Source organism: Miniopterus schreibersii, assembly GCF_964146895.1.
Source record: "Miniopterus schreibersii genome assembly, chromosome: 14".
NCBI classification, from domain to species: Eukaryota; Metazoa; Chordata; class Mammalia; order Chiroptera; family Miniopteridae; genus Miniopterus; species Miniopterus schreibersii.
In genome coordinates this window covers 17,608,965-17,635,979 of record NC_138114.1, presented here as the reverse complement: position 1 = coordinate 17,635,979, position 27,015 = coordinate 17,608,965, and the positions used below count along the sequence as shown (strand labels likewise).

General features: G+C 38.0%; 1 protein-coding gene across 2 annotated transcripts in view; it reads right to left on the bottom strand.

The window, feature by feature from the left end:
• Nucleotides 1–27,015, bottom strand: part of MICU1 (mitochondrial calcium uptake 1) — a 142,964-nt gene that overhangs the window by 89,795 nt on the left and 26,154 nt on the right. The window contains exons 2-6 of one of the 2 annotated variants that reach the window (XM_081158567.1): nucleotides 20,238–20,399; nucleotides 13,327–13,501; nucleotides 7,638–7,800; nucleotides 5,124–5,167; nucleotides 4,178–4,339 (exon numbers count right to left, since the gene is read on the bottom strand). In XM_081158567.1, coding sequence (XP_081014693.1) covers nucleotides 4,178–4,339; nucleotides 5,124–5,167; nucleotides 7,638–7,800; nucleotides 13,327–13,501; nucleotides 20,238–20,398 — 705 coding nt within the window. In that variant the 5' untranslated portion in view covers nucleotide 20,399. The remainder of the gene's footprint in view (nucleotides 1–4,177; nucleotides 4,340–5,123; nucleotides 5,168–7,637; nucleotides 7,801–13,326; nucleotides 13,502–20,237; nucleotides 20,400–27,015) is intronic. The other variant, XM_081158566.1, reaches the window with a different exon arrangement.

Below are 27,015 nucleotides of genomic sequence, written 5' to 3'. Positions count from 1 at the left end.
ATTCCATTCTTAAAAGACAGGCACTCCCACACATTATTACTGTGTATGCCAAGGAGTAATACTACCCTCGGCCTTACTCTAGACGAGGCTTTTCTGTGGCGTAAAGCAAACAATCGTAACTTGAACAGAGAGCCAAGAGGAAAACGCCTGCCCGCCCTCCCCTCAGGGAACCAAGACTTAGCCCTAACGGGACTGGCATTTTAAAGTTCATTTATTAACATTTTAAAAATAGCTTTCACCTAGTAAGCAATTAAAAACATTCCGTTATATTAACACTTTGGTTTTTAACTATGCCTCCCATCTTTTTTTCTGCTGATTAAGTTTTCTGTTACAAATACTATAATCGGGATCCCTTTCTAGCCTTTAACCATACTTTTATTCCTTTTACCTAAATGTGGACAATTTTCATTTTAATTGATATAAAGTGTTTTTCTGTTTCATGCGAACAAATATTCTGGTATGTATCATAAAATAGATGGAAATAAAACACTCGCTAATTCTTTCTTCCAAACTGGACAGATTCTAAGGGGGCTGTACTTATGAATATTGAATAAACTCAATCTGGAGGCATCATTTCTGAAATGTGCAAGAAAGCTTGGGGGAAAGGGGAACTTGATAAGGAGGAAAGAATAAAAAATCTACTTTCTGAAAAAGAAATACGTGGTGGAACAATAATAATGGACAGCTAGTTTCAATGAGCAATTACTTGTTACCTGAAAAAAAGTGTGAATGTCAAAGTTTTTAGGAGAAGTGGATTACATCAAAGCTCTGAAATATTGGTATTCTTAGCTTAAGAAACGAATTTTACTTCAATCGTGAAGTTTTCTACTATAACTTAAGAAAAAACACAACACTGTGGTATCTGACATGGAGAGTATCGTCTATTACATGCAATAGAAACAGAAAATAAAAACGTAATTTCTATCTTTGATATACTGAGAAAGAAAGCAGAGGTAAGAGAACCTGGGAAAGAAAGGGTATAAACCACACCAATAAAAGATAGCAACTAAATGATTAAATGAGAGAAATATTTGACAATTATGTAACATAAAGGGTCTAGTTAGAAAGTATACTTTATTTCATAGATCAATTAGGTGATAAAAAATTAAACCCAGAAAAAATATAGCTTTCATTAAAGAAATGATCCAATATTCATGAAATAACTGCATGAACAAGTGAAAAGGGAAATGCATGGACATTGAGCACTGCTGGGGGAGAAGGGGTTGCTTTTTAAAATCTAAACAAAACAAACATCAGGCCATATTTTATACTACCATCTGTATAATAGTTAATGATTTTCAAATATCCTTTAACAAAATCTGAACTCTTTCCCATTTTGAGATTTTTAAACTTTTAGACCTAGTCTGAATATTTTTTAAAATATCGCTGATCTACAAAATATATTCTTAAAACCAAAGGCCACTGACTATAGCTTCTTTATACATGGCCTGTGTTAGTAGATAGTTGATAGTTTTGAAATGCAAAAATGATGCAAGTGCCAATAATAATGTTATTTCACTACTTCTGTACAAAGGAAATTGCCAGTATCCTTAGAGTAAGGGTGCATTATTAACATAAGGTAAGTGATGGGCTCTGGAAAAAGATCCTCCCCAAAATTCAAAAGCCACTTAATCAAATTTGGTTTCAATGACTATCAGTTGAAACTAGAATGTTTCATTTATTTCTTAAGGGCATTTTCTAGTCAAACAGAACAGGAGAAAAGAGGAAGGGGTCAAAGCAAGAAATAACTATCCAATTAGAATTATCTGTCAACATCAGACTATTCTTTCTGACTTTGCTTTTGAAGATTATATGAAATTCAAGTATAAATGAGAAAAGACCCCAGGAAAATAACACTATTTCTACATTTGTTCTTGCTTTCAATGACAAAAAGTCTAAAGTGCAATTCAATTAGAAGGCAATAAAATCAGTTAGTGTTTCTTACTGGTCAAATGATAGACTTTATTAAGTGGTGTGTTAAAAGTTAAAACAATGGGGGATAAGAGAATGAGGGTCGATATTTTTTCTCTAAGCTGTTTATAACTAGTTTATCTCCCAAGTTGGAAAAAAAAAGAGAGAGAAAATTATCCATTTAAAAATCAAAGCAAGTTTAAAAGGAAATTCCTCTAGGATGCTAGATTTCTACTAAATTTCTGGCCATAATGTATGAAATTTACTATAAATACCACACAAATCTGCTTTTTCAACAATTCAATAATTGTTTTAGAATTTATATACTCTAGAAACTGCTGCTTAAGAATTAAGATTTCCTGATTGAGACAACAAAGGAGCCATGAAGATACAAAGGAAAATAGTAAGATTGATAGTTGAATAAGTGTTGATCCGTATAGTTATGAGGTAAAGGCTATCACACATGGCAAAAATCCCTGGAAAAACTTCTAAACTGATTAAACACAATGAGTTTTAGACTCTTCATTATATTAAGGCTTAAAAACAGTACCAAAACTACTTTCTTAAGCTTCATCTGAAAGAATAGACAAACTAGAGGTGAACTCGGTTTAAACATCCTATTTAAGAAGCAAACAAGACCTTAAGAATATATTTGATGGAAATCAAAATAAGATTTAAACAAAGAGTCTGGCAAAGGCATTAAATATGTATATCATACCATGGATGAATGGGAAATCTGTGTGCACTTTGGTAGGGGACAAGCTGGTTACTCAGGGTCACTGGCTCAATTCTATACCTCCTTGTATGAGTCCCTCATTCCTCTATTCTCTTTCATACAAATCATACTTTCAAACGCTGTACATTAATATACCTAAACCTTGCCTTTCCTACTTTGATTTCAGATTTTATGCTCTAGTGCACAGATATCTGCAATTGTAATCTGGTAAGTCTGCCTTTCAAAGTCAGAATCACTGCCATTTAAGTCTCCACATCAAGGTGGGGACTCAAATACTTGAATGTTTTATTGCATTTTACTCTTGCTATTTTATAAAAATAAGTGGACATCAGAAAAATGCAAGTGACACCAATGATAAGAAATGTAGAGCTCAAAAATTTAATACAATTGAAACAAAGGGGAGCTTGTCAGTCTTGCCAAAAACGGCACATTTTTAGCATCAGGTGGATAGTTACTGGCCGAAACAGGAAAAAATTAAAAAGCATGTATGAAACATGAGTTATCATTAGGGATTTTATATCTGGGGATCTGTAAAAATGGAAATTCCCCTTATAACATGTACATTTACAAGTTGCACATATTCAACTTCTTTATGTTTTCAGGGTTTTTGTTGTTGTTTTTTTTTAAATATATCTTTATTGATTTCAGAGAGAGGAAAGGAGAGGGAGAGAGATAGAAACATCAACGACGAGAGAGTCATTGATCAAGCCCGCAACCCAGGCATGTGCCCTGACCAGGAATCGAACCCCGATCGCCTGGATCCTAGGTCGACGCTCAACCGCTGAGCCACGCCCAGCCGGGCTAGGTTTACATATATGCAACAACAGAGAACTGAATTCTCATGCTGTTATGGATTCTTTCAATGACCAAAAAAAGTGATTTGTTAAAATGTTTTTGCTATAAGATATCACTGACTTAGTGAGTCATACCTCCAAGGAATATGGGACTGACTAGTTGATTTTTTTCCCAAGTCATCAAATATTTACTGGTCACCACCTGTGTTCGAGGCACATGTTGGACTCTGAGTCCAACAGAAAAGCCAGGGACCCGACTTGCCAGAGACTCTGAAGTCAGACCTTCACATCAGTGTCTGAAAATAACCCCTAACATGGATATGGCACTTATCTATCATACATAAAGCAGAGACACCCAGGATCAGAGGGAAGATGTGGCTGCCCCAAAGCAGAGCCAGGACCCTGAACCTCGGTCTCCTAACATCAAGTTCAACATCTTTTCTTTTTTATCATTGTTTCTTTTAGATTCTGTGACTTTAAAAAGAGGATACTCACAGATGGAGGCACTTATGCCACCTGAATGGGAAAGGTAATTTTTAGGCTGGAAGCTTTGGCTGAGACCTTTCAGCTCCTAGGACAGCCACTCATTCTTTCCACTTGCACAAAAGACCTCAGCACTTAAATCTTCACCTTACCAGTAAATGGAGTTTACAAAACAATGCTGGATGGACACATTCCTGCAAGATCAGTTTCTAACCCTGACATCTACCCATCTAGGCCCTGTCTGTGATCCTGCCTTTTTCAGCCACTGCATGATTTTCCTTCTGACTTCTTTCACTTTAGGATTTGTAGAACCATTCCTGGCTCGCTCTTCTTTCTTCCTCCTCTTTAAAATTAACATTTTACTTTTCTTTCTGACCCTGTGCAATACGTTCTTTCTCTTTTTGGTGAATTCAGCCTGAAAGGGAAAAACATGTTTAACTAACTGCTTTGAGATAATAAAATTGAAAGTTTCATTTTCTATACTTAAGAATGATTTATTATATGATTTATTCAGGCATAAAATAAAGAACTGAAAGTAAATATAATGCAAACATATGTAAATCTGGGGTGGTCTTCATAATTATTATAAAAGCTCCAGTAGGACTTCCCTAATGTTCTAGTTAAGGTAACTGCTAGATACTATCACAGGTGGAGAAAGGTCAAATCAGATGAGTGTTTTTAAAACAAATGCAATATTGGGGGGCTTGTTAACTTCTGTGGTTTTTTTTGTTTTTAAATATATCTTTATTGATTTCAGAGAGAGGGAAGGAGAGGGAGAGAGAGAGATAGAAACATCAATGATGAGACAGTCATTGATCGAGCCCGCAACCCGGGCATGTGCCCTGACTGGGAGTCGAACCCCGATCGCCTGGATCCTAGGTCGACGCTCAACCGCTGAGCCACGCCTGGCCAAGCTTCTGTGGTTTTTGAATTAAAACTCAAATGTCAACATACACTGAATTAGCCCTATATATTAAATAAACAGCAGGCAATCCATGAATGTTACCTTGTATGGATAAATACAGAAGAAACTTTTGCTTGACTGTTTCTGTAGAAGCATCTGAAAGCACTTACAGGCCTCCCAACCTAAGCAACATGCTTTTTTGATAGGATAAATTCAGAAATCTCTGACAAATAATTTTAGAGGAACTTTAAAATCTTCTTAGCAAATAGGATATAAATGTGTCATAGTTGCTCACCTTTCCATCAAAGCGTTTTATTATATATTGATCCAGGCCCAAGTCTGTAAAAGAGCAAAAAAATTTAGTCACTGATTATAACTCAAATGAAACATGAAATGACAGCTCTCAGTTTCGTTTTCAATCATTCAATTAAATGTACTAGATGGTTTAGCCACAACGTTATTCCAAGGTCACAAGAATAAAACTTTTGTCCCACTTTCAGAGTCAAGTGCAAGTGCTAAAAGATACCAACGTTTTACTTTACATATGAGAAGTGAGGCTCTAAGAGGACAAAGGGGATGAAAGGGGATGAAAGCTCATGTGCAAACCTACTCCACGGCAGAGCTAAATTAGAGTCCTGGACGCTTCCTGGGTGGTGCTCTTTGCATTACATCAAGGTGCTAATTACCTCTAAATAAACTGAGGGACATTTGTTTAATCTGAATACGTAATAATTTTTTGTTGAAGTTAAAGAAAGATGAGTTTGATAACAGAAGAATTTTTTGTAACACATTTAAACTGATACAAATAGACCATCTTACTATTGCCTTTAATAATTGGGTTAAATAATAAATATTTACCTTGGGAATACTTAGCATTGAATTCTAAGCACTGTGAAAGATACAAGTAAATATATCAAGAGCACTTGAGGGCAGGGATTTTTTCTTTGTGTTTGCCTACTGCTTTATCCCAGGAATAGTGCGTAATAAATGTCTATTAAAAAATGAATTAGATACAATCCCTGCCCTGAAGAATCACAATTTAGTTAGAAAGACATATTTGTTTAGTGATTTTTTTTCCAAATTATCTTTGCAAAGATTGTATTCCTTGTCATATGCCATCATTTAAGTTTCTTTTCTATTATCTAAACAGTAAGTGACACAATAGAGGTTTCCTTAAATGTTAGAGGCAAAAAGAATTAAAAAACAAAACAAAAGCACCCCTAACTCTCCTACTCTATGCAGACTGGCTCTGAGCTGGGGTTCTTCTTTGGTGTTTAGCTAGACCAGGGGTGAATGTCTGGCCTGCGGGCCATATAAAGCCTGCAAAATCATTTGGTCCAGCCCTGCCAAGGCCTCACCAAAGAGAAGCAGTTCCAGATATCACATTAGGGGTGAGTTAATTAAATGTTTGACCAAATATAGCAGGCTAATTTTAAGTTGATAATTTTGTATGGCCTGCGAATGATATTGTAAATATCCAAATGGCCCTTGGCAGAAAAATGGTTCCCCACCCAAGTTAGACTTTCTACAACTCTGCCTTAACTTTCACCTTCTTTCCAAGCCCTGAGAACACACATTGCACTCTGGATTCCCCTGGATATGCAGTAGCCCTTCAAAGCTCTTATCCCCTGGGAAATGTCTTTCTCCTCAGTGTCCTCCTTTCTAGGCTCTTCAGTCTGTCTGCTGCTTGTCCCATCTGCCCTCTCTTAGCCTGGGAGCTACAGGTAGTATATGCCTTACATTTTCTCAGTAGGTGACATCTGGGAAACTACTCCAGCTTGGGTGGGTGAAAGAAAAGGAAAAGCCTTTGGGCTGGTTCCTCAGGGAGCTGCCAAACAAGTAAAAATGCACAACCACAATTTTTTTCTGAGAATAAAGTCTGAGTTACCCCAATGAACTCCCCATTACCTGTAAGCCACAATAGGAATGTGGCTGCTGAGCTGGGAAATAGGGCATCGTTGGCAGGTCAGCAAAAGGCCAGAAAACTTTCTTACTAAAATTTAGCAGCCTCTTTCTTTATTAAGTACTCCCTGGTGCTGTAAGGTTTTTTTATTAGATTCCAGAGGTCCAATAAAGTTGTTTCTGCCCATTTTTGGCAGCTTAATGGTTGCTTCAGTGGAAGGATTAATTCTTAGAGCTCTCTACTCCGTCATTTTCCCCATCGTGCCTCCCATAGACATTTGTAAATTGTTACATTTAACTTAAAATGTTAAGCTATTTATTGTCTTTCGTCAAGCCGTGTTTGTTCAGGTTGTTTCCTCTATATGAGACATCCTTTCCACTATTCTTGAAGCATATTTAAGATAGTCGATTTAATGTCTTTGTGAAGTAAGTACAATGCCTAGATAGGCTTTCATCCAAACTTGGATGCATTCTCCAGAAACCATTCTCCCAACTTTCAGATTTAGCTAAGTGCCCTTCTTTATACTGCGACAGCACCACCTTTCTTTAACAAGTCACTACCTTCCTGAAATTACCCACTACTGTCTGTCCTCCTCACTAAAGAGCAACTTGGTGGCAGTCACATACGTAATGCGCTGCCTTCAGGAACGTTCTCATCACAGGCAATGAACCTCAGCCGGAGGAGCCCACTGTCCTCAGTCCTCTAACCTGGCCGAGGACTGCCACATTAGACTGTGGGCTCCTCTTTTGTACTCCTAAAGCCTAGCATAATGCCTGACATATAGTAGCTATGCAGTGAATATAATTATTGCATGGATCGATAAAACTTAGGCAATACATAGAAAGAAACAAAGTAGCATATAACAAAAGAAATATCACAATCTTATTTTTCACATTAGCAACTTACGTTCTGGTTGTTTCTCATTGGGTGTTATGGATCGCACAAAATCTTGTGGAGTCATAAACACTTCAGATTCACCATGCTCACTGATTACTTTCAAGGTAGCAAAATATCGGAAGATTTTGTCTGGTGTGGAATATGCTCTAATCCTATTCTCATATTCCATTACCTAAAATTGGAAACCCAGAGTGTTACTATTAAGCAATTCTCATTTTCATACATTTTATATCTTATTTTTTGGGGAAATTTGATTATGTCGCTTTTTTTCCTATTACTAGATTTTTTTTATATTGTTGTCATTATAATTTATTTTAAATTTATCTTTATTGTTCAGAGTATTACAGGTGTCCCATTTCCCCCCCCACTTTGCTCCCACCCCCTCCCCAGGCCTTCACCCCGTTATCGACTGTGTCCATGGGTTATGCATATATGTATATGACTTCTTTGGTTAATCTCTTCTCACCCTCCACCCCCTTTCCCTCTTTCCTCTGAAATATGATTGTCTGTTGCATGCGTCAATGTCTCTGGATCTATTTAGTTCCTCAGATTCTTCTGTTCATTAGCTTCTTCTTAAAGAAGACCTTTCAACATTTCCTGTAGTGCTGGTTTGGTGGTGATGAACTCCTTTAGCTTGTCCTTATCTGTGAAGCTCTTTATCTGACCTTCAATTCTAAATGACAGCTTTGCTGGGTAGAGCAATCTCGGTTGTAGTTCCATGTTTTTCATCACTTTGAATATTTCTTGCCACTCCCTTCTGGCCTGACAGTCATATGGGTGGGTGCTCCCTTGTAGGTAACTAACTGCTTTTCTCTTGCTGCTTTTAAGATTCTCTCTTTGTCTTTAACCTTTGGCATTTTAATTATGATGTGTCTTGCTGTGGGTCTCTTTGGGTTCCTCTTGTTTGAGACCCTCTGTGCTTCCTGAACTTGTAAGTCTAATTCTTTCCCCAGGTAGGGGAAGTTTTCTGTCATTATTTTTTCAAATAGGTTTTCAATTTCTTGCTCTCTTTCTTCTCCTTCTGGTACCCCAGTAATACGAATGTTGGGCCTCTTGAAGTTCTCCCAGAGGCTCCTTATACTATTTTCATATTTCTGGATTCTTTTTTCCTTTCTCTTCTGGTTGGGTGTTTTTTCTTTCCTCATGTTCCAAATTGCTGATTTGATTCTCAGCGTCCTCTGCTCTACTACTGACTCCCTGTAAATTATTCTTCATTTCAGTTCGTGTAGCCTTCATTTCAAATTGGTACTTTATTATGTTTTCGATTTTCTCAGTTATTTCCCTAATAGTATGCTTAAACATCCTTATAAACAAAATTCTGAACTCTGTATCTGTTAGCTTGCTTGGATCTATTTCATTTAGTTCCTCTTCTAGAGATTTCTTCTGTTCTTTCCTTTGTGACATGTTTCTTTGCCTCTACATTTTGGCTGCTTCCAGGTATTTGTTTCTATGTATTAGGTAGAGCTGCTATGTGTCTTGGAATTTGTAGAGTGGCTTTGTGTAGTAGGTGTCCTGTAGGGTCCAGTGGCTCAGCCTCCCCAGTCACCTGAGCTGGGCCTTCTAGGTGCTTCCCTGTGTGGGCTGTGTGCACTGTCCTGTTGTAGTTGAGCCTTGCTTGCTATTGGCGTCATTGGGAGGAACTGTCCCCCAGGCCAGTTGGCTGTAAGGACCAGCTGCAACTATAGCCAAAGAGCTTCTGTGCTGGAGACACCCCTATGGAGCAGAATTTATTTCAGTGGAGCTTTGGTGTTCAACAAGTGTGCCCCTTGAGTGTGTCACTGTGGATGTGGTAGGGTTGTAATCCAGCGTGGTCGAGTCTGACCATCAGGTGCACTGTCTCTGGGCCCTCCTGGGAGGTGCAAAGTCAGCCTGTGCCAGTGCCTTGCCCAGGGCCACCCAGCATGAGCTACACAGCAAACCGTAGTTGGCTGCTACTTCTGCTGGGCTTGGTGTGTCCAGGAGAGGCCAAGCTATGGGCCAATGCAGGCTGCCGCTAATGCCAGGCCTGGGGCCACTTATCAAGACATATGGGGCACACTGCTGTGGGGCGAGGGCTCTACAAAGGAGCAATGGCCTCTGCCAACTCTTCTGCCTTGGAGGAAGCTGCCCCTCCACCTCTCACCCAGATTTCAGGCAGGTTAGTTCCTCCCCAAGTGTCCCAGGTTCCTTTCAAACTGCTGCCCCGTTCTGGGGCTCAGGGGGAACGCGTCTGAGTGAGTCCGTGCGCAGGCCTTTAAGAGGAGCTACTGGGGCTCCCGCAGCCTCCACAACCCTCAGTAACAGTCCCTGCTGGTTTCACAGCCCAAAGCTGGGGGACTTTTCTTCCTGGCCCTGGAGCCCTGGGCTGGGGGCCTGATGTGGGGCTGGGACCCCTCACTCCTGGGAAACCTCCGCCCCAAGATGCCCTCCCGGGTTTAACCCACAGCACCAGGTGTGGGCCTGTGGCAGTGTCTCCGTGATTCAGCCCCGATCCGGCCCCCTGTCCGCCCCTCCTACCAGTCTCGGTGCTTCTTCAGTTCCCTGGTTGTAGGGCTTCTGTTCGGCCATATCTCAGGAGGTTCTGAGTGATGGTGGTTCTGTATTTTAGCTGTAATTCTGATGTGGTTGCGGGAGGCAGCGGTACAGCTGTTACCTGAGCTGCCATCTTGTTTCTCTCCCTAGATATTTTTTATATTAGAAAAAATTAAACTTGAATTGCAAGAACTCTTGAACCTTTTCTTTCCAATGTCTTTCATGCTCCATTTGAGGCAATACTTGTGTAACTTTTGTTTTAGAATTTCTTTTGAAGAATCTTATTTTTTAAATCCTTGAAAGCTAGCAAAATTGAAAAATGTCATACAAGAATTCAAAACATCTCAGTAACAGGGTATAATGCAATATATATGGTAGCCTACAGGTTCTTAAATACCAAGTCTTTAAAAAGGAATTGACTTTACAGTTTTTACTTTTATGAAATTTCCTGAATCCTAAAGCAAAACAGACTTGGGACTTCATGGGTTTGAATAGCTAATAGTCTTCAAATACAAAGCACAACAATGATAGCATTAAAAAATATAATTACATACCATGGAAACTCAATTATTAACAGGTCTCAAACAATAAGACTTCTACTTTTTCTATAAAATTAAGCGAACTGCCAGAGATCCTGTATTTACAGCATAGTTAGAAAAGCACCGAGTTGGGAAGAGCACAAGTGAATATGTTAATAGGAGGAAAACTAAACATGGTGCACATCTAGCTGAGAGAGTGGACTGTCACAGGAAAGCCCGTTTCCTTATCTGGGGTCCCTGCCCCCCTTCTGTGCACGGAACACACAAAATACCGTATCTTCTGCATAGCATTCTTTTACAAAGACAGGTATGAGAGAAATCTTTTTTCATCAAAATACCAAATACATAGTACTCTGGTGAAGAGATTTTTCTCATAGCTGAATTTTATATGTTGAGACAGTCAACAATAAATAGTATCTTATAAATAACCAGTTAGAAAATGTGTCAAGGCAAAATGATTTAAAAATCCCATCAGTACAATGTCTATAAAGCAATACAATATTAAGAAAAACATTTGCCTGGCTGGCGTGGCTTAGTGGTTGAGCGTCAACTTATGAACCAGGTCACGGTTCGATCCCTTGTCAGGGCACATGCTCAGGTTGAGGGCTTGATCCCCAGTGGGGGGCATGCAGGAGGCAGATTGGTGACTCTCTCTCATTATTGGAGTTTCTCTCTCTCTCTCTCCCCCCACTTCCTTTCTCTGAAATCAATAAAAACATATTAAAAAAAAAAAAAAAAAAGAAAAACACCTAATGTTTTTAATTTGCCATACTTACATAGCTATTACTGTAACTGTCAGTCTTGGCTAGGTGGTCACTTTGAGGTCACTGGCAGCAGCTGTTTAACAATGGTCTTACTTCCACTGCCAGATATGCTTTCAGCAATTAAGAAAGGTCTGCTAATTTGCAAGTATACATGACAATTTTTCTAATGCTAATTTTCATTAAAATCTGAATACTGATTTCAGAGATTTTATCAAAAGATTTGGCATGTAGCCAACATACTAAGGAGCTTTTCAATCCTTTAGTGGCCTTGAGACTTAGCCAAAAGTCTTAAATCAAAGGCATTTTATATTATACTACAACTATCTGCTGCATAAAACTGGTTACAAAATAAACAACTTTCTTTAGGCCCTCTATATGCTTGTACTTCTGAATAACAACAAAAAATAATCAGTTTGCAAGAAATGAGAATTATTTCAAACATAGACCAGAAAGGTTTTATAGCTATGGGAGTTACAAATTAATTGCACTGACAGCTTTCATTTTTTCTGATGGATGAGATATGGTCATCTGCTGAGCACAGCAGGGGTAGAAAATGGAAGGTTCAAAAATAATGTTTATTTGGGTCATTTGTAATAGTTTAACTTCGTAAAACTTTAACTCTAAATGAAACTGCTGGAGCAAGATAAATTTGAACTTTCCTTGAATTCACTTAGGGCAAAAGCTTTAAATAAATGTATCATGGAAACACTGGGATAGTTGACAATTAACCTGTGATACATAACTTTCATTCAAATTCACCTCAGTAGGAAATGAATTTAGGAAATGAGATGACTAATTTAATAACTTCATCCAAACAGACAAACAAAATCCAAATTTCTCAAAGAAATTCTTCTTGTAAGTATGTACCACAAACACACACAAAGCAAAAATAACTCTAGTTATCCTCTTGCATGGATTAGCTATATTTTAGCAAGTGAAGGCAACTCCCTGAATTTTAATGTTAACATGCAAAATATCTAATCAATTTACCCTTTTGACTTTTCATTCCTTGTGTCTGATGAATTCAAATGCCCAACACAGGCACTGTTATACTGAAACTGAAGCTTTTCTGAGGTAAAGCCATACAAAAGCAGGTCGTGTTAAAGATACAGAATGCTGAAGTCACTTGAAGTTTATGCTGTACTCAAAATTAATTGATTTTCTGGAAATATATTTGTATATTTCCCGAGATTTTATTCTGCCTTTACAACCTGGCATCATAAACCTGATTACCACATAGACTCAATTACTGTTCAACATCAGAAAGATCCAGAAAGCAAGAATCAATGTTAGGTAGCTGAACTGAAAGAATGAAAAAAATATATGCTAATCCTGATTACCAATCTTGGGTCCTTTTCCTAATCCCATTAACTTCACATTCCAAGAGTATGTCTGCCTTAGAACAGGATGGATACATGGAGGAGGAGCCCAACCTGTGTGACTCAGTGGTGGAGCCCTGACCCATGCTCCAAGAGGTCACCGGGTCCATTCTTGGCTGGGGCACATGCCCAGGTTGCAGTCTTGATCCCCAGCAGGGGGCGTGCAGGAGGCAGCCAATCAATGTTTCTCTCTCTCTCCCCCTCTCCCTTCCTCTGTCTCTAAAATCAATAAAAACATTACTGTGGACACAGACAATAATGTGGTAAAGGCCTGGGGTGCGGGCAGGTGCGGGTCGGAGGGGGGCAGTGGGGGAAAAAGGAGGACACCTGCAATACTGTCAATAATAAAGATAAATTTAAAAACAACAGGAAAAATAGCAGAAAGATGAATAACTTCAAATTGAATATGAACCATCTCAAATATATCATAAAAGAGGCTCATCTGCATTATTCTAATTTTGTATTAACTATAGTTCTGATTAACTTATAAAACTGTGTTCCGTACTTTTCTGTCTCTGAATCCAGAACGTTTCTTCTTTTTCTCTTCTGGATGAGGCTCAGGACAAATATCTTCAGCCTTTTTGTCATGATTACAAACTTCCCCTTCATCTTTATTCTTTCCTTTATCACCAAGTTCACTCTTTAGGTTGTTTACAGATGGTGGAGATTCTGCGAGGGCTCTAGATATTTAAAAAAAAAAAAAGCTATATTAATCATGAAGGTCCATCATATTAATAGATACAGCAGGAGCAACAGCAATGAAATTTGTAGAAAGTTCTACATGAAGAGATTCCTCAAAAAATTAAAAACAGAACTACCACATGACCCAGAGATCTCAATTCTGGTTCTATATCCAAAAGAACTGAAAGCAGGGTAATAAGGAGAGTTTTGCACACTCATGTTAATAGAAGGATGATTCACAACACCTAAAACGTGGAAGCAACCCAAATGTTCACTGACAGGTGAGTGGACAAAGAAAATGTGGTATATACATATAATATTCAGCTTTAAAAGTAAAGGATATGACACCAAAAGCACAGGCAACAAAAGCAAAAATAAACAAGCAGGACTACATGAAACTAAAAAGCTTCAGCACAGCAAAGGAAACAATCAACAAAATGAAAAGGCAACACACGGGATGGAAGAAAATATTTGCAAAACATATATTTAATAAAGGGTTAATATTAAAAATGTATAGGGAACTTTCATAATACAATAACAAAAAAACAAATAACCCATTAAAAAATGGGCAAAGGAAATGAATAGACATTTCTCCAAAGAAGATACACAATTGGCCAACATATACATGAAGGGATGCTCAACATCAATAATCATCAGGGAAATACAAAGCAGAACTGCAACAAGGTATTACCTCACACCTTGTAGGATAACTTTTATATAAAAAACCCCCCACAGATAACACATGTAGGTGAAAATGTAGAGAAAAGGGATCCTTGGTATACTGTAGGTGGAAATGTAAATTATGGAAAACAATATGGAAGATCCTCAAAGCTAACAACAGAACTACCATATGATTCGGCAATCCCACTTCCAGGCATATACCCAAATAGACTGAAATCAGGATCACAAAGAGATCTACATTCTCATGATCACTGCAGCATTATTCCCAGTAGCCAAGACGAGTCTATCAATCGACAAACAGATAAAGAAAATGTGATATATAAACAATGGAATATTATTCTGCTTTAAAAAAAGGAAGGAAATCCTGCCATTTGTGACAACATTGATGAACCTAGAGAACACTATGCTAAGTAAAATAAGCCAGACACAGAAAGACAAATATTACATTATACTGCTTATATAATGAATGTAAAACAGTCAAACTCACAGAGGCAGAGAAGGCAATGGTGGTTTCCAGGAGGTGGGAGAGGGGAAGCTTTTGGAAGTCATGGGAGATTTTTATAACATAGAATGTGGTGAGGGGTCACAGGTGTATACTTATCTCCAAGTCATCAAGTTGTAAGTATTAATTATGTACTTTTTTAATATAAAAAATTTTTTTTAAAGGAAAATCTGAAAAATACAAAAAGGGAAAGGAAACCCTGTCACATACTACAACATGGATTAACTTTGAGGACACTATGCTAAGTGAAATGAGCCAGCCACAAAAAGACAAATACTGTAACATTTTAACCACAATGGAGTAACTGCACTAGGCTTGCATTTCCACAGAGGGAAAAAATACAGAAAACTGAACCACATATTTGGAACAAACACCTTCAAATACTGGACAATAAATAGGAACTCTCTGAGAAAAGTGAGGCATGCAATTGCCATGAAGCTTTGTTTGGAGACATTTCCAGATCATGAGCAGGATCCCAAGCAAAATATAGTATCATGCTAAGTTGAGAAGACAGATCAAAGTTTGGAGAGTCTGAGGTGACTGGAATTGGTGGGGAAAAGGATGAGAAAGGAAGTTACCAAAGAAAAAGTTCCATAAATCTATATGGGGTCTCCTTGAGTTAAACATTAAGTAGTACATTCTTAGGATTAAACTATCCAAAATTGCACAAATAACAATTACCAAGGAGTTGTAGGCCAAATAATTTCTAGAACTCACAAGTGGGAAATGTGTAAGTTATGACAAATTATTGAACACCTAAGACATTTAGTAAACTCTGTAGGAGGTTCATTTTTTCCCCCTCCTTACTCAAGGATATGCTTTTCATTCATTTTAGAGGGAGGAAGGGTCAGAAAGAGAGAGAGGGAGAGAGAGGGAGAGAGAGAGAGAAACATCGATGTAAGAGAGAAACATTGATGAGATGTCTCCCATATGTGCCCCAACCAGGGACTGCACCTGCAACCCAGATAAGTGCCCTGACCAGGAATCGAACCTGCAACCTTCTGGCATATGGGACAACGCTCCAATCAACCAAGTCACACACGCCATGGCAGGTCATGTTTTATTAATGGAGCTAAACTAGCCCTAAAGCAAAAAATACTCTAAACAGTGTTTTAAAAAAAACTTAAAAAAACTTTATAAGATCAGGCAGGTTTTTCAATAAATTAACTGTCTGCCAATATGAAAATCAATACTTTTAAAGGAAAACAACAAAATCCAGACACCCAACAATGTAACATTCACAATGTAAAAATATCCAATAAAATAATAATTAGATGTCAGCAAGATGGTATAACAGAAAATCCCAATCTTTGTTAAATCACTGATTTAACATTGACATACACATCAAAATACCTTTATGAAATTTCCCAGTTAAGAAGTTGCAGTGCACCAGGCAACAACAATGTCAAGAACAGAAACACTGAAATGAGAAAGAATAGTAATTGTACTTTACTTATGTCAGCCCTACCCCCAAGCAGGCACAGCTCAGCACTGAGAGTGAACAGCCCAGCTAGCAACTTCTTCCACAGGGAGGAAAGAGAAGAATGGAATGGGTATCCAACATTCTGTCTATTCAGAGACTGCCCAAGGGACTGGTTTCTGCTCACCTCACTTATAAGCACTGATGGAAGTGGCACAGTTTGCATGCCTGGGGGCCACTGAGAACAAAGAAGAACAGGAGGTGGCTTGCTGCAGCTGGCACAGCTTGAGTAACTGGGAAAAGGCACATCATTTGAGGCTTCTCCCTCAGATGGGAGGGAAAGAAGTGGAATGTGTGTCTTGCATTCTAGCTCTTCGGGGGGCACTCTGAAGGATTGGTATGTATCTCACCCGACTCTGGGTGCTGATGGGTAGCTGGCATATGTTGAATGCTTCATGGCTAATGAGAAGACAGAGAGAAGGATGCTTCTGCTATAGACCAGAGAACCTGCAGTGCCTCAGACAAACACCAGAGAGAGCAAAAGATTACAAACTCCTGAACAAGAAAGTGGCAAGCCTCTCTAATTGAGAAATTGCCCACCCAAACCAGAGAAGCTGTATCTTCCCTAAAAAAGTCTCAGAGGTACCCAGAACCTACAGTTTAGCTGATTGCTGAGGGTCTTCCCCTGTATAAAAGCCAGTCTGTGAAGACTGGGAAATGTAGTTGATTCTTCAAAAACACAGACCTCAACATAAAGTTAAAAGACACAACACAAAAAAACAAAGAATTGCAGCCTAAACAGAAGAACAAAATAAATCTCCAGAAACTGATCCTAAAAAACCAGGAATATTAATTACCTGAAAAATAATTCAAAATACCCATCATAAAGATTCTCTACAAATTCAAGAAAACAATGCATTAAAAAAATGAGTATTAAGAGAGACAAAAATATAAAAAAGCATACAGAATTCTGGCACTGAATAATACAATTACTGACTTGAAAAACTGACTAGAGGTTTTCAATAGCAGACTTGATCAAGCAGAAGAAAGAATTGATGAAAGCGAAAAGAGATCATTTGATATTACCAGAGGAACAAATACAAAAGAAATTGAAGAAAGCCTAAGGGGTTTATGGGCCAAGTCAAGAGGACCAATACATATACTGTGGGACTTCCAGAAAAAGAAGGGATAGAGATAAAGGGGTGTAAAGTTTATTTAAAGAAATTATGCCCACAAACTTCCTGAATTTGGGAAGTTAACAGACATCCAGACTGAAGAAGGCCAAATGATTCCCAATAGCAGAAACCCAAACATTATAATCAAATTGTGAAAAGTCAAAGACAAAGGGAGAATTTTTAAAGCAGCAGAAAAAAAGCGACTCATCATGTACAAAAGGACTCCATACGATTATAATCAGATTTTGCATTAGAAACCTTACTGGTCAATAAAGGAATAGCAGGACATATAGAAAGTGCCCAGAGAAAAAACTGCCAACCAAAGATACTATACTATCCTTTAGAAATCAAGGAGAAATAAAGACATTCCCAGACAAACAAAAGCTGAGGGAGTTCATCACCACTAAACCTATATTACAAAAAATGCTAAACAAACAAACAAACAAAAAATTACACTGTAATATGAAAACAGGTGAAAGTTTATAAAGCTTACTGGTGAAAGTAAATAAGCAGGCAAATACAGAATACTGTTATACTATAATGGTGATGTGTAAATCACTTTAAATTCTGTAACAGAAGTTAAAAGACCAAGTAGAAAAAGAACTTTAACTACAAAAATAAGTTACTGGACACACAATATAAAAAGAAAATTCTGACACGTGCCACAATATGGTTGAACCTTGAAGACATTTTACTAAGTGAAACTGGCAAAATATAAAAGGACAATGTATGATTCCACTTATATGAGGTACATAGAGTAGTCAAATTCACAGAGACAAAGAATAGATGGTAACCAGAGTACAGGAGGAGAGAGGAATAGGAAGGGTTTTTTTGTGTATTTTTTAAATGGGTATAGAGTTTAAATTTGGAAAGATGAAAAAGTTCTGCAGATAGAGAGTGGTAATGGTTGCACAATGTGAATGTACTTAAAATCACTGAAGTGTACACTTAAGGTGGTAAATTTCATTTTACAAATTTTTTACCACAATAAAAAAGCAATAGCCTCTTAAAAAGTATTAGATTAAAAAAGAGAGACAGGCAAACAAGACCCAGAATCATAAACAGACTCAGAAATAATAGATTAAACAGAAAAGGACTTTTAAAAGATTATTATAAATGTTAAAGCATTTAAAGAAAAACATGGACATGAAGAAAAAATTAAATGTTATTTTTAAAATGGCACTTCTAGAGATTAAAAATACAATGTGTGTGCCCAGCTGGCATGGCTCAGCGGTTGAGCATAGACCTATGATCCAGGAGATCATGGTTTGATGCGGGGTTGGGGCAAATGCCCGGGTTGCGGGCTTGACCCCCAGTCAGGGGCGTGGAGGAGGCTGCTAGTCAATGACTCTCTCATCATTGATGTTTCTCTCTCTCTCTCTACACCTTTCCCTTCCTCTCTCTGAAATCAATAAAGACATATTTAAAAATAATAATAAAATAAATAAAAATTAAAAAAACACACGATGTGTAAAATATTTTAAAAATCACTAGGTAGACTTAGCAGAAGAGATACTTCAGAAAAAGAAATCAATGACCTTGAAGATACAACAATAAAAACTTCCAAAACTAAAGCACAGAGAGACAAAGGGCTGTACAAAATATAAACATTACCTTAGTGATACATGGGATAAGATCAGATGGTCTAGTACGTGTGTTAATGAAGACCCAGAAAGTGTGTGTGTGTGTGTGTGGGGGGGGGCAGTGGAGACAAAAATATCTGATGAAGAAGTAATGGGCAAAAGCTGTTCACAGTTCATGAAAACTATCAACTCAAAGTCCAAGAAAATCAATGAACACTAAACAGAATAAACACAAAGTAAACAGCACCAAAACACATCATAATCAAGTTGTTAAAAATAAGTGATAAAAGAAATATCATAAAAGTCAAGGAAAAAGATATAGTTCATACATTAAAAACAAAGATAGGAATTACCATTGACTTTTTATAAAAAAAACAAAAACTGAAGACATGATCCAGCAATTCTATTTCTGGTTAGATACATAGACGAAGTGAAAGCAGACACTTGAAGAGGTATTTGTACATAAATGTTCATAATGACTTTATTCACACTCATGCATCACTAGTGAGACTAGAAAAAAGTCCATCAGTTCTTCAAATAGCTAAACAGAGTTACCATATGATCCAGAAATTTCACTCCTAGGTAAGAGAAATGTAAACATATTCTACCCCAAAAATTGTACACAAATGTTCACAGCAGTATTACTCATAATAGCCAAAAATGTGAAACAATCTAAATAGCCATCAACAGAGAAGTGCACAAATAAAATGTGGTACACACTCCATACAACAGAATATAATTTGGCCATAAAAAGAAATGAAGTAGTGATTCATGGTACCACATAGATGAACCCTGAAAACATTATGCTAAGTGAGTGAAACCTATCATAAAAGACCACATAGTATAAGATTCCAGACATATGAAATGCCCAGAATAGGCAAATCTAAAGACAGAAAGTAGATGAGGGGTTGCCTGGGGCCAGGGAATACAGAGAAAGTGGAAGGTGACTGCTAAATGATATAGAATTTCCTATGAAGTGATGAACATTTTTGGAATTAGATAGTGGTGATGACTGCACAGCTTTGGGAATATATTTAAAACTAATGAATTTTACATGTTAAATTATTAAATTTGTTATATTATATTAATTATTTATTATAAATGTATTAAAAATATTAAATTGGTAAATAAGTTAAAATGTTTAGCAAAGGAGACAGAGAGATCATGAAGCAGAATACTTCCTATTGGTTGCTTTGAAATGATAGCTGAATTCTCTGAAACATCTTATTTCATAGATAAATATCATCCATACCAAATGATTTGGGCAAGAAATTTTGATATAAAGGTAAGCCAGAAATCAATTCCTTTTAGATAACAGAAACAACTGGAACAATCAAAGTACACGTAAGAACATGATGCTCACGTAACACTCACCTCTTCCACAAAAGACCAGTACTTGCAGTTACTGCAGATGCTCCCAGGAAAGCCACTACCATTAGTCGCCGCCTGACCTGGGTGGGCTGTGATCCTCCATGGTACCATCGAGAGCCCAGGGCCAGTTCTGCCAATGCAGAAAGTGATTTAAGACGAAACATCCTGTGAACAAAAAGTGGAAAAGTTACTCCTAACTAGTGGTAGCGACAGTGATGATGACTGAATCAACTTCGTCAACAAATATAAGTACACACTCAGTGGCAGACAGTATTCTAAAGATACCACGTATTATCCCATTTAATCCTCAGAACAATCGTATGAAAAAAGTACGACTTATAAACCTGATATGTCAGTCAACGTACAATTAAAAGACAAGAAACTACATGGTAACTTGAAAAGAAAAATTTAATATAAAGTATTTTTAATTACAACAGGGGCCTAAGTAGTAAAGGGTAAAGAGACAGCAGATAATAGGGAATAGCCACTACTTCAAGGGCTGTCGCAGACCAACAAGAAAATAAATCTAGAGACTAAAGATGGCAGTGGACTGAGTGGAAGCTGTACTGACACTCTCCTGGGACCAATCTGGAATTACAACTAAGATACAGAAACAACATCCTGAATAATCAACTGCAACTGAAGAGGAGCTGGAGAGCACTCTCATAACCAAGGTGGAAGTGTGGAGGTGTGAGAGGGTTGGTTGGGCTCCCACAAGCAGCAGATGAAGGTCCAGAGGGATATCTCAGCCGGGGGAGGGGCTTCTCACTGAGGACTCTGGGGCCTAAACCCCCAAGAGCACCAGAACTGAGAAGGTGCCCATATAACATCTGGCTGTGAAAAGCAGCCGGGTTTCTGTCTGCTAGGGAGAGACGGCTGGAAATGCAGGCACTCTCTTAAAGAGCCAACACACAAAGTTTCGTGTGCAGCCATCCACCTTGGGCTCCAGCAGAGGGAGGGCAGAGTAGACTGGAGCTGTGTAAGGAGAATCTAAGGTTGTGGGCTCTGGAGATAGAGCTCAGAGGGCAACCCTCTGGATTCCTGTGCTGAGTCATTCCCCCATACTGCAGAGGCAGACATTTACCTTCCAAGCAGCTTTTGCCTGAGGGGGAAGCAATTGCTCCACCCTGCTGGAAAACTTCTCACCCTATCCCGTGGAGTTTCTACAGCCTGAAGCTCATTAAGAGAATCAGATCAATCAGTCTGCAGGCAGAGGCAGACTTTAGAGTGCTTTGAGTCTTTGCCTGATCTGCTTCTGGACCTGGGCCTTGGAAAAGCAGACTTTGGTGTGCATCTTGGTCCTCTCCAAATGCATCCAGCCCCAACAGAGGGGACCTTAAGCTGTGGGTTGTCGATAGCTCCAAACAGGGTACTCAAGGCCAGTCACAAACAGTGTCTGACATTGGCCTGCACCAGAGACCATCCAAAAAGACTGAGAGTCCTAGCAGACCTACCTAACATAGAAACAAACTCAAATAGGCAGCCAAAATGGGGAGACAAAAAAACAAGCCCCAAATGAAAGAACAAGAGAAGTCTCCAGAAAAAGAGCTAAATGAAATGGAGATAAGCAATCTATCAGATTTAGAGTTCAGAATACTGATTGTAAGGATGCTCAACAGCATGAAAAAAGATATGGAAACTGTGAAGGAAATTAAGAATGACATAGCAGAAATAAGGAATACATTGGAAGGAATAAACAGCAGATTAGAGGAAGCTGGGGATCAGATCAGAAAATTAGAAGACAAGGTAGAAAAAAATCAATCAGACACACAAAAAGAAAAAACAATTAAAAAACAGGAGGACAGTCTAAGGATGCTGTGGGACAACATGAAATGTAACAGTATTCATATCATAGGAGTGCCAGAGGAGGTTGAAAGTAAACAAGGGTTAGAGACCCTATTTGAAGAAATAACGGCAGAAAACTTCCCTAACCCGGTGCAGGAAAAAGTAACACAGGTCTAGGAGGCACAGAGAGTCCGAAGCAAGAAGAACAGAAAGAGGCGACATCCAAACACATCATAATTAAAATGCCAAAAATTCAAAACAAAGAGAGAATATTAAAGACAGCAAAAGAAAAGCAATCTGTTACCTATAAAGGAGCTCCCATAAAGCTGTCAGCTGATTCTCATCAGAAACTCTATAGGCCAGAAGGGAATGACATGAAGTATTCAAGACAATGCAAAACAAGGATCTGAAACCAAAACTACTCTATCCAACAAGGCTATCATTCAAAATAGATGGTGAAATAAAGAGCTTCCCAGACAAAAAAAGGCTAAAGGAGTTTATCACCACCAAACCAGCATTGCAGGAACGTTAAAGGGACTGCTGTAATAATAAGAAGAAATAGAGAAACATAAGCATAAAGAATTAAAATGGCAATAAATAAGGACCTATCAATAATAACCTGAAGGACTTTAAGGGAGAGATCAACAGCAATACAGTCATAGTCGTTGACTTTAACACCCCACTGACTTCACTGGATAGATCTTCCAGACAAAAATTCAACATGGAAATAGTGACTAAATGGTGCACTAGATCAGATGGATTTAATTAATATTTACAGGACATTTCACCCCAAAGCTGCAGAATATACATTCCTCTCAAGTGCACATGGGTCATGCTCAAAGATAGACCACATGTTAGGACATAAAACCAGTCTCTACAAGTTCAAGAAGACTGAAATCATATCAAGCATCTCAGATCACAAGGGCATAAAATTAGAAATCAACTACAGTAAAAACACTCAAAAACATTCAAACACATGGAGGCTAAATAACATGTTATTCAACAATGAATGGGTTACCAATATGATCAAGAAAGAAATAACAAGCCTCCTGGAAACAAATGAAAATGAACACACAACAACCCAAAATCTATGGGACACAGCAAAAGCAGTTCTAAGAGGGAAGTTCATAGCACTGCAGACCTACCTCAAAAAAGCAAGAAAAATTTTTAGTAAACTATCTAACCCTACAACTTAATAGAATTAGAAAGCTCCCCTGTGAAACTGTCTGTACCAGGTCTTTTGTTGCTGGGAGTTTTTTGTTTTTTTTATTACTGCTTCAGTTTCATCAGCTGTTATTAGCCTATTCAAAGGTTTTCTGATTCCTGATTCAGTTTTACATGATCTCACCCATATGTGGAATATATAAACAAAATAGACTGAAGAACAAAATAGATCCTGAGACATAGAAGAATGGAACAGACTGATGAATATCAGTGGGAAGGTGGGGGTGGGGGAGGGGGCGGGGGAGATTAATCAAAGAACTTATATGCATAACCCATGGACACTGACAATAGTGTGGTGAAAGCCGGGGGGGGGGGGGGGGAGGCTATGGGGTTGAGGGGATAAATGGGGGGAAAAAGGGGAGATATCTGTAATACTTTCAACAATAAAGATAAATTTGAAAAGAAAAGAAATCTATAAAGGGGCTACTCCCAACAGGGCTGAAATACAGACCTTGTGGTGAGGACCTAGCCAAAGATGTCTGAAAAATTTACTAAAGTATCACACTAACAGAACTCATGGTAAAGCCATCTATTAGAAGAACTCATGCCAGTAGAACTTGGGAAGGTGCCCATAAGTAGGAGATGCCATAGTATGAAACTCATTTGGAAACTATATGTAGTAGGCCCGATCAGCAGCCTCTGATACAGGAGGCTGCAGTTCAATTCCCGGTCAGGGCATATGCCCGGACTGCAGGTCCGATCCCCAGTGTGGGGTGTCCAGGAGGCAGCTGATCAATGACTCTCATCATTGATGTTTCTATCTCTCTCTCTCCTCCCCTCCCTTCTCTGAAAAAATCAAAAAAGAAAAGATCAAGGAAACTACATGTAGGAGTGTTGCCATGAAAACTCCCTACCAGCTGAGTGCCACTGGGTGTCCCACATGCTGCTGGCCACTGCATGCCATAAAGAACACACTAGATTCAGGAAGTAACACCCTTTCCTTCTCCAGTCTCGTTCTAGACCCTCTACTGACAAAGTTTAACAAAAGCGGGCAAGGAAGAAATTTACAATATCGCAAATAAGACAATGAAAGATGGATTTATAGCTGAAACACAACTGTCTGATAAGTGGCACATCCATTATACAGAGGTGGATACTGATATACAGTGACTTTCTGGAGACTGTACAGCTAGAAGTGATAGATCCAGAGTCTGAACCAAGAGTAGACTGACTCCAGAGCCTGGTTTTTAACTAGGACACTTTGCTGCCCCCTACTCTGCTTTTGTTAAAATAGTTTGTTTCAATTAAATGTCTTCTCCCTCCTAGGCTCACAGAAGCCCTCCTTTCCACTAGATTCTTTTGTTTCATACTTATAACTTCACCTGTTCCTTTAAATTTTTGTTTTAATTTAGAAACATCTGTATTAGGTCATACTGTTCAATAAACATCCATGCTCCCATCTCACACCCTGTACGAAAATAATATTTTCCCACCCTTTTCATTTTGGTGTGTACCTTGCCCAATGCTTTGCTTTGACCAATGAAATGTGGCCCACTTCCATGAAGTTCTTTTAAGAGCTATTGCTGTTAGCCCTCTTGTGCTCCTGTGCTCAACCAAGAGATCATGCTCAGGTAGACATGATCATTCAACCTTGGTTCCATAACAGAGAGATCTCAGCATGGAGGAAAGCACTGACAAGACCAGCTGAGCCAGCTTAGCAGAGCCAACCTACCAAATGGCACAGCAAGGGGAACCATAAACAAAATGAGAAGACACAAATACTGAGAACAGACTGACCACTGTCAGGGCGTGGGGTGTTGGAGGGCTGGGTGAAAAAGGTGAAGGGATTAAGCAAGAAACAAAACAAAGCAAAACAAAAACTCATCGACAATAGTATGGTGATTACTAGAGGTAAAGGGGGGTGGAGCAAGGTAGAAGAGGGTATAGGGGGGATAAATGGTGATGGAAGGAGACTGGTCTTGGGGCGGTGAGCACACAATACAATATACAGGTGATATATTATAGAACTGTACATCTGAAACTTATATAATTTTCTTAACCAATGTCACCCAGGTAAATTCAATTAAAAAACTGAAAGTTTGGGTATTTCTGAGACTTTCTCTTACAGCCTATATAGCATGCCCTAGCTTTACAGCTTTTGCCTTTCTTGTGGTATTTATTCTCAGCCATTTCGGGCACATGCTACAATCAAATTGGAAATGGGACTTTTTGTCATTTTCAGAATAGAAAATAGGGTAATTTAACCTACTAGCCTCCTATAGCTGCAATCTATAGAGTCAATATATTTTTTGAAAGAAAGTTATTCACTCAATTTTTTTCCTGAACCATAATTAAACTTAATGATAAAAAACAGTGGGGGGAAAAATGAGAGAAATGCCTAGATCTGCTTTAGTGTTTCTTTTTTCTCTTTAATGCTCTCATATCTCTGGTGACAAAATTTAATCTATTTCACTTGAAGGGAGGGACTAAGGTCATATCATATATTCAAGATTTATCAATCTTGAGAATCTATGTCTGTATAATCTAGAATATTTTAAATGTGGAAGTTCTGAATTTTACTAACATTCCACTTACACTTTGATATTGTAATTCAGGTGTTACTGTCTCCATCTCATTTTTCCAATAGTCCTAATCTCATTCCCCAAAGTACACAAGAAAAGATATTTTTATTCATCTTCTCTAGTGCCATTTTTATAGATGCCAGGTAAACAGAGAGAAAAAACCCCTCTGAGAACAGATTCTCTTAAATTTAATCCCTGGCTTTGTAGTGAAGAAATAGTGTAACTAGTTGAATGTGTTCATTTTTTATGAGACAATTTAAGCAGATTTAAGATTGGCTTTCCAACTAAATCTAGAAAATTGAATGGGAGAATTGGCAGCAGTTGTACAGTAATGAAGATTAACATGCACATTTATGACGTAGATTAAATTAAATCAAAAGCAGTGCATTTTTCTTCCCCAACAGCCCCAACACACACACACACACACACACACACACACACACACACACACACACACGGATGCCTCTTAAAAGTAGCTATGATGTGAACTGAAAAATGATGAAGAGGTATTTCTAACCAAGATATGTCAAGGGAGGCAAGTGAAAGATAATTTTGTTACCAAAGAAAAGCATTATATATCCAAGAAGAAACAGAACAAGTTTTTTAAACCTGCAACAGTACATCATTGCCATGTTTCTGTATCTATTTATTTCAAGACTATTAAATTTGATGTATTGCTTTTGGTAAATTTCAAAGGGTCACAGAACCAGGAAATCATTTAATTCAATATCCTTATTTTACAGATGAAGGAACTGAGATCCAGATAAGTTATGTGGTTTACTCATAGCTAATTAATTAAAAAACCTACAATCGATCTTAGAACTCCTGATTCCCAAAAAATAATCTAAAGGGGACTGGATTTTTGCCAGTCTCAGCAAAATAAATAGACACACTCCAAAAGGAGATAAAATGCCAACTATAGAAAGATAAACAATGGTATAATAATGTAATCCAATGTAATATAAATATTAAAAATGATAATCATAAAATATTGTTAAAATATTATTTCACAAACAGAAAGGTAGCATAAAGATATAAAAAGTTGGAAAAATAAGTAAGAATGGCTCTGAAAACTATAAAAAGATACTTAATCTAACTCATAATAAGAGAATAAATACGGATATACTGCTTTCCACTCGTCGAGCTGGCAAAAATCCTGAAGTTTGAAAACGTACTTGTTGGCAATGCTATAGAAATGCCACTGCTGAGAAATGTGTAAATTGGTATAATTTATGGTGGGCAAGTTGGTG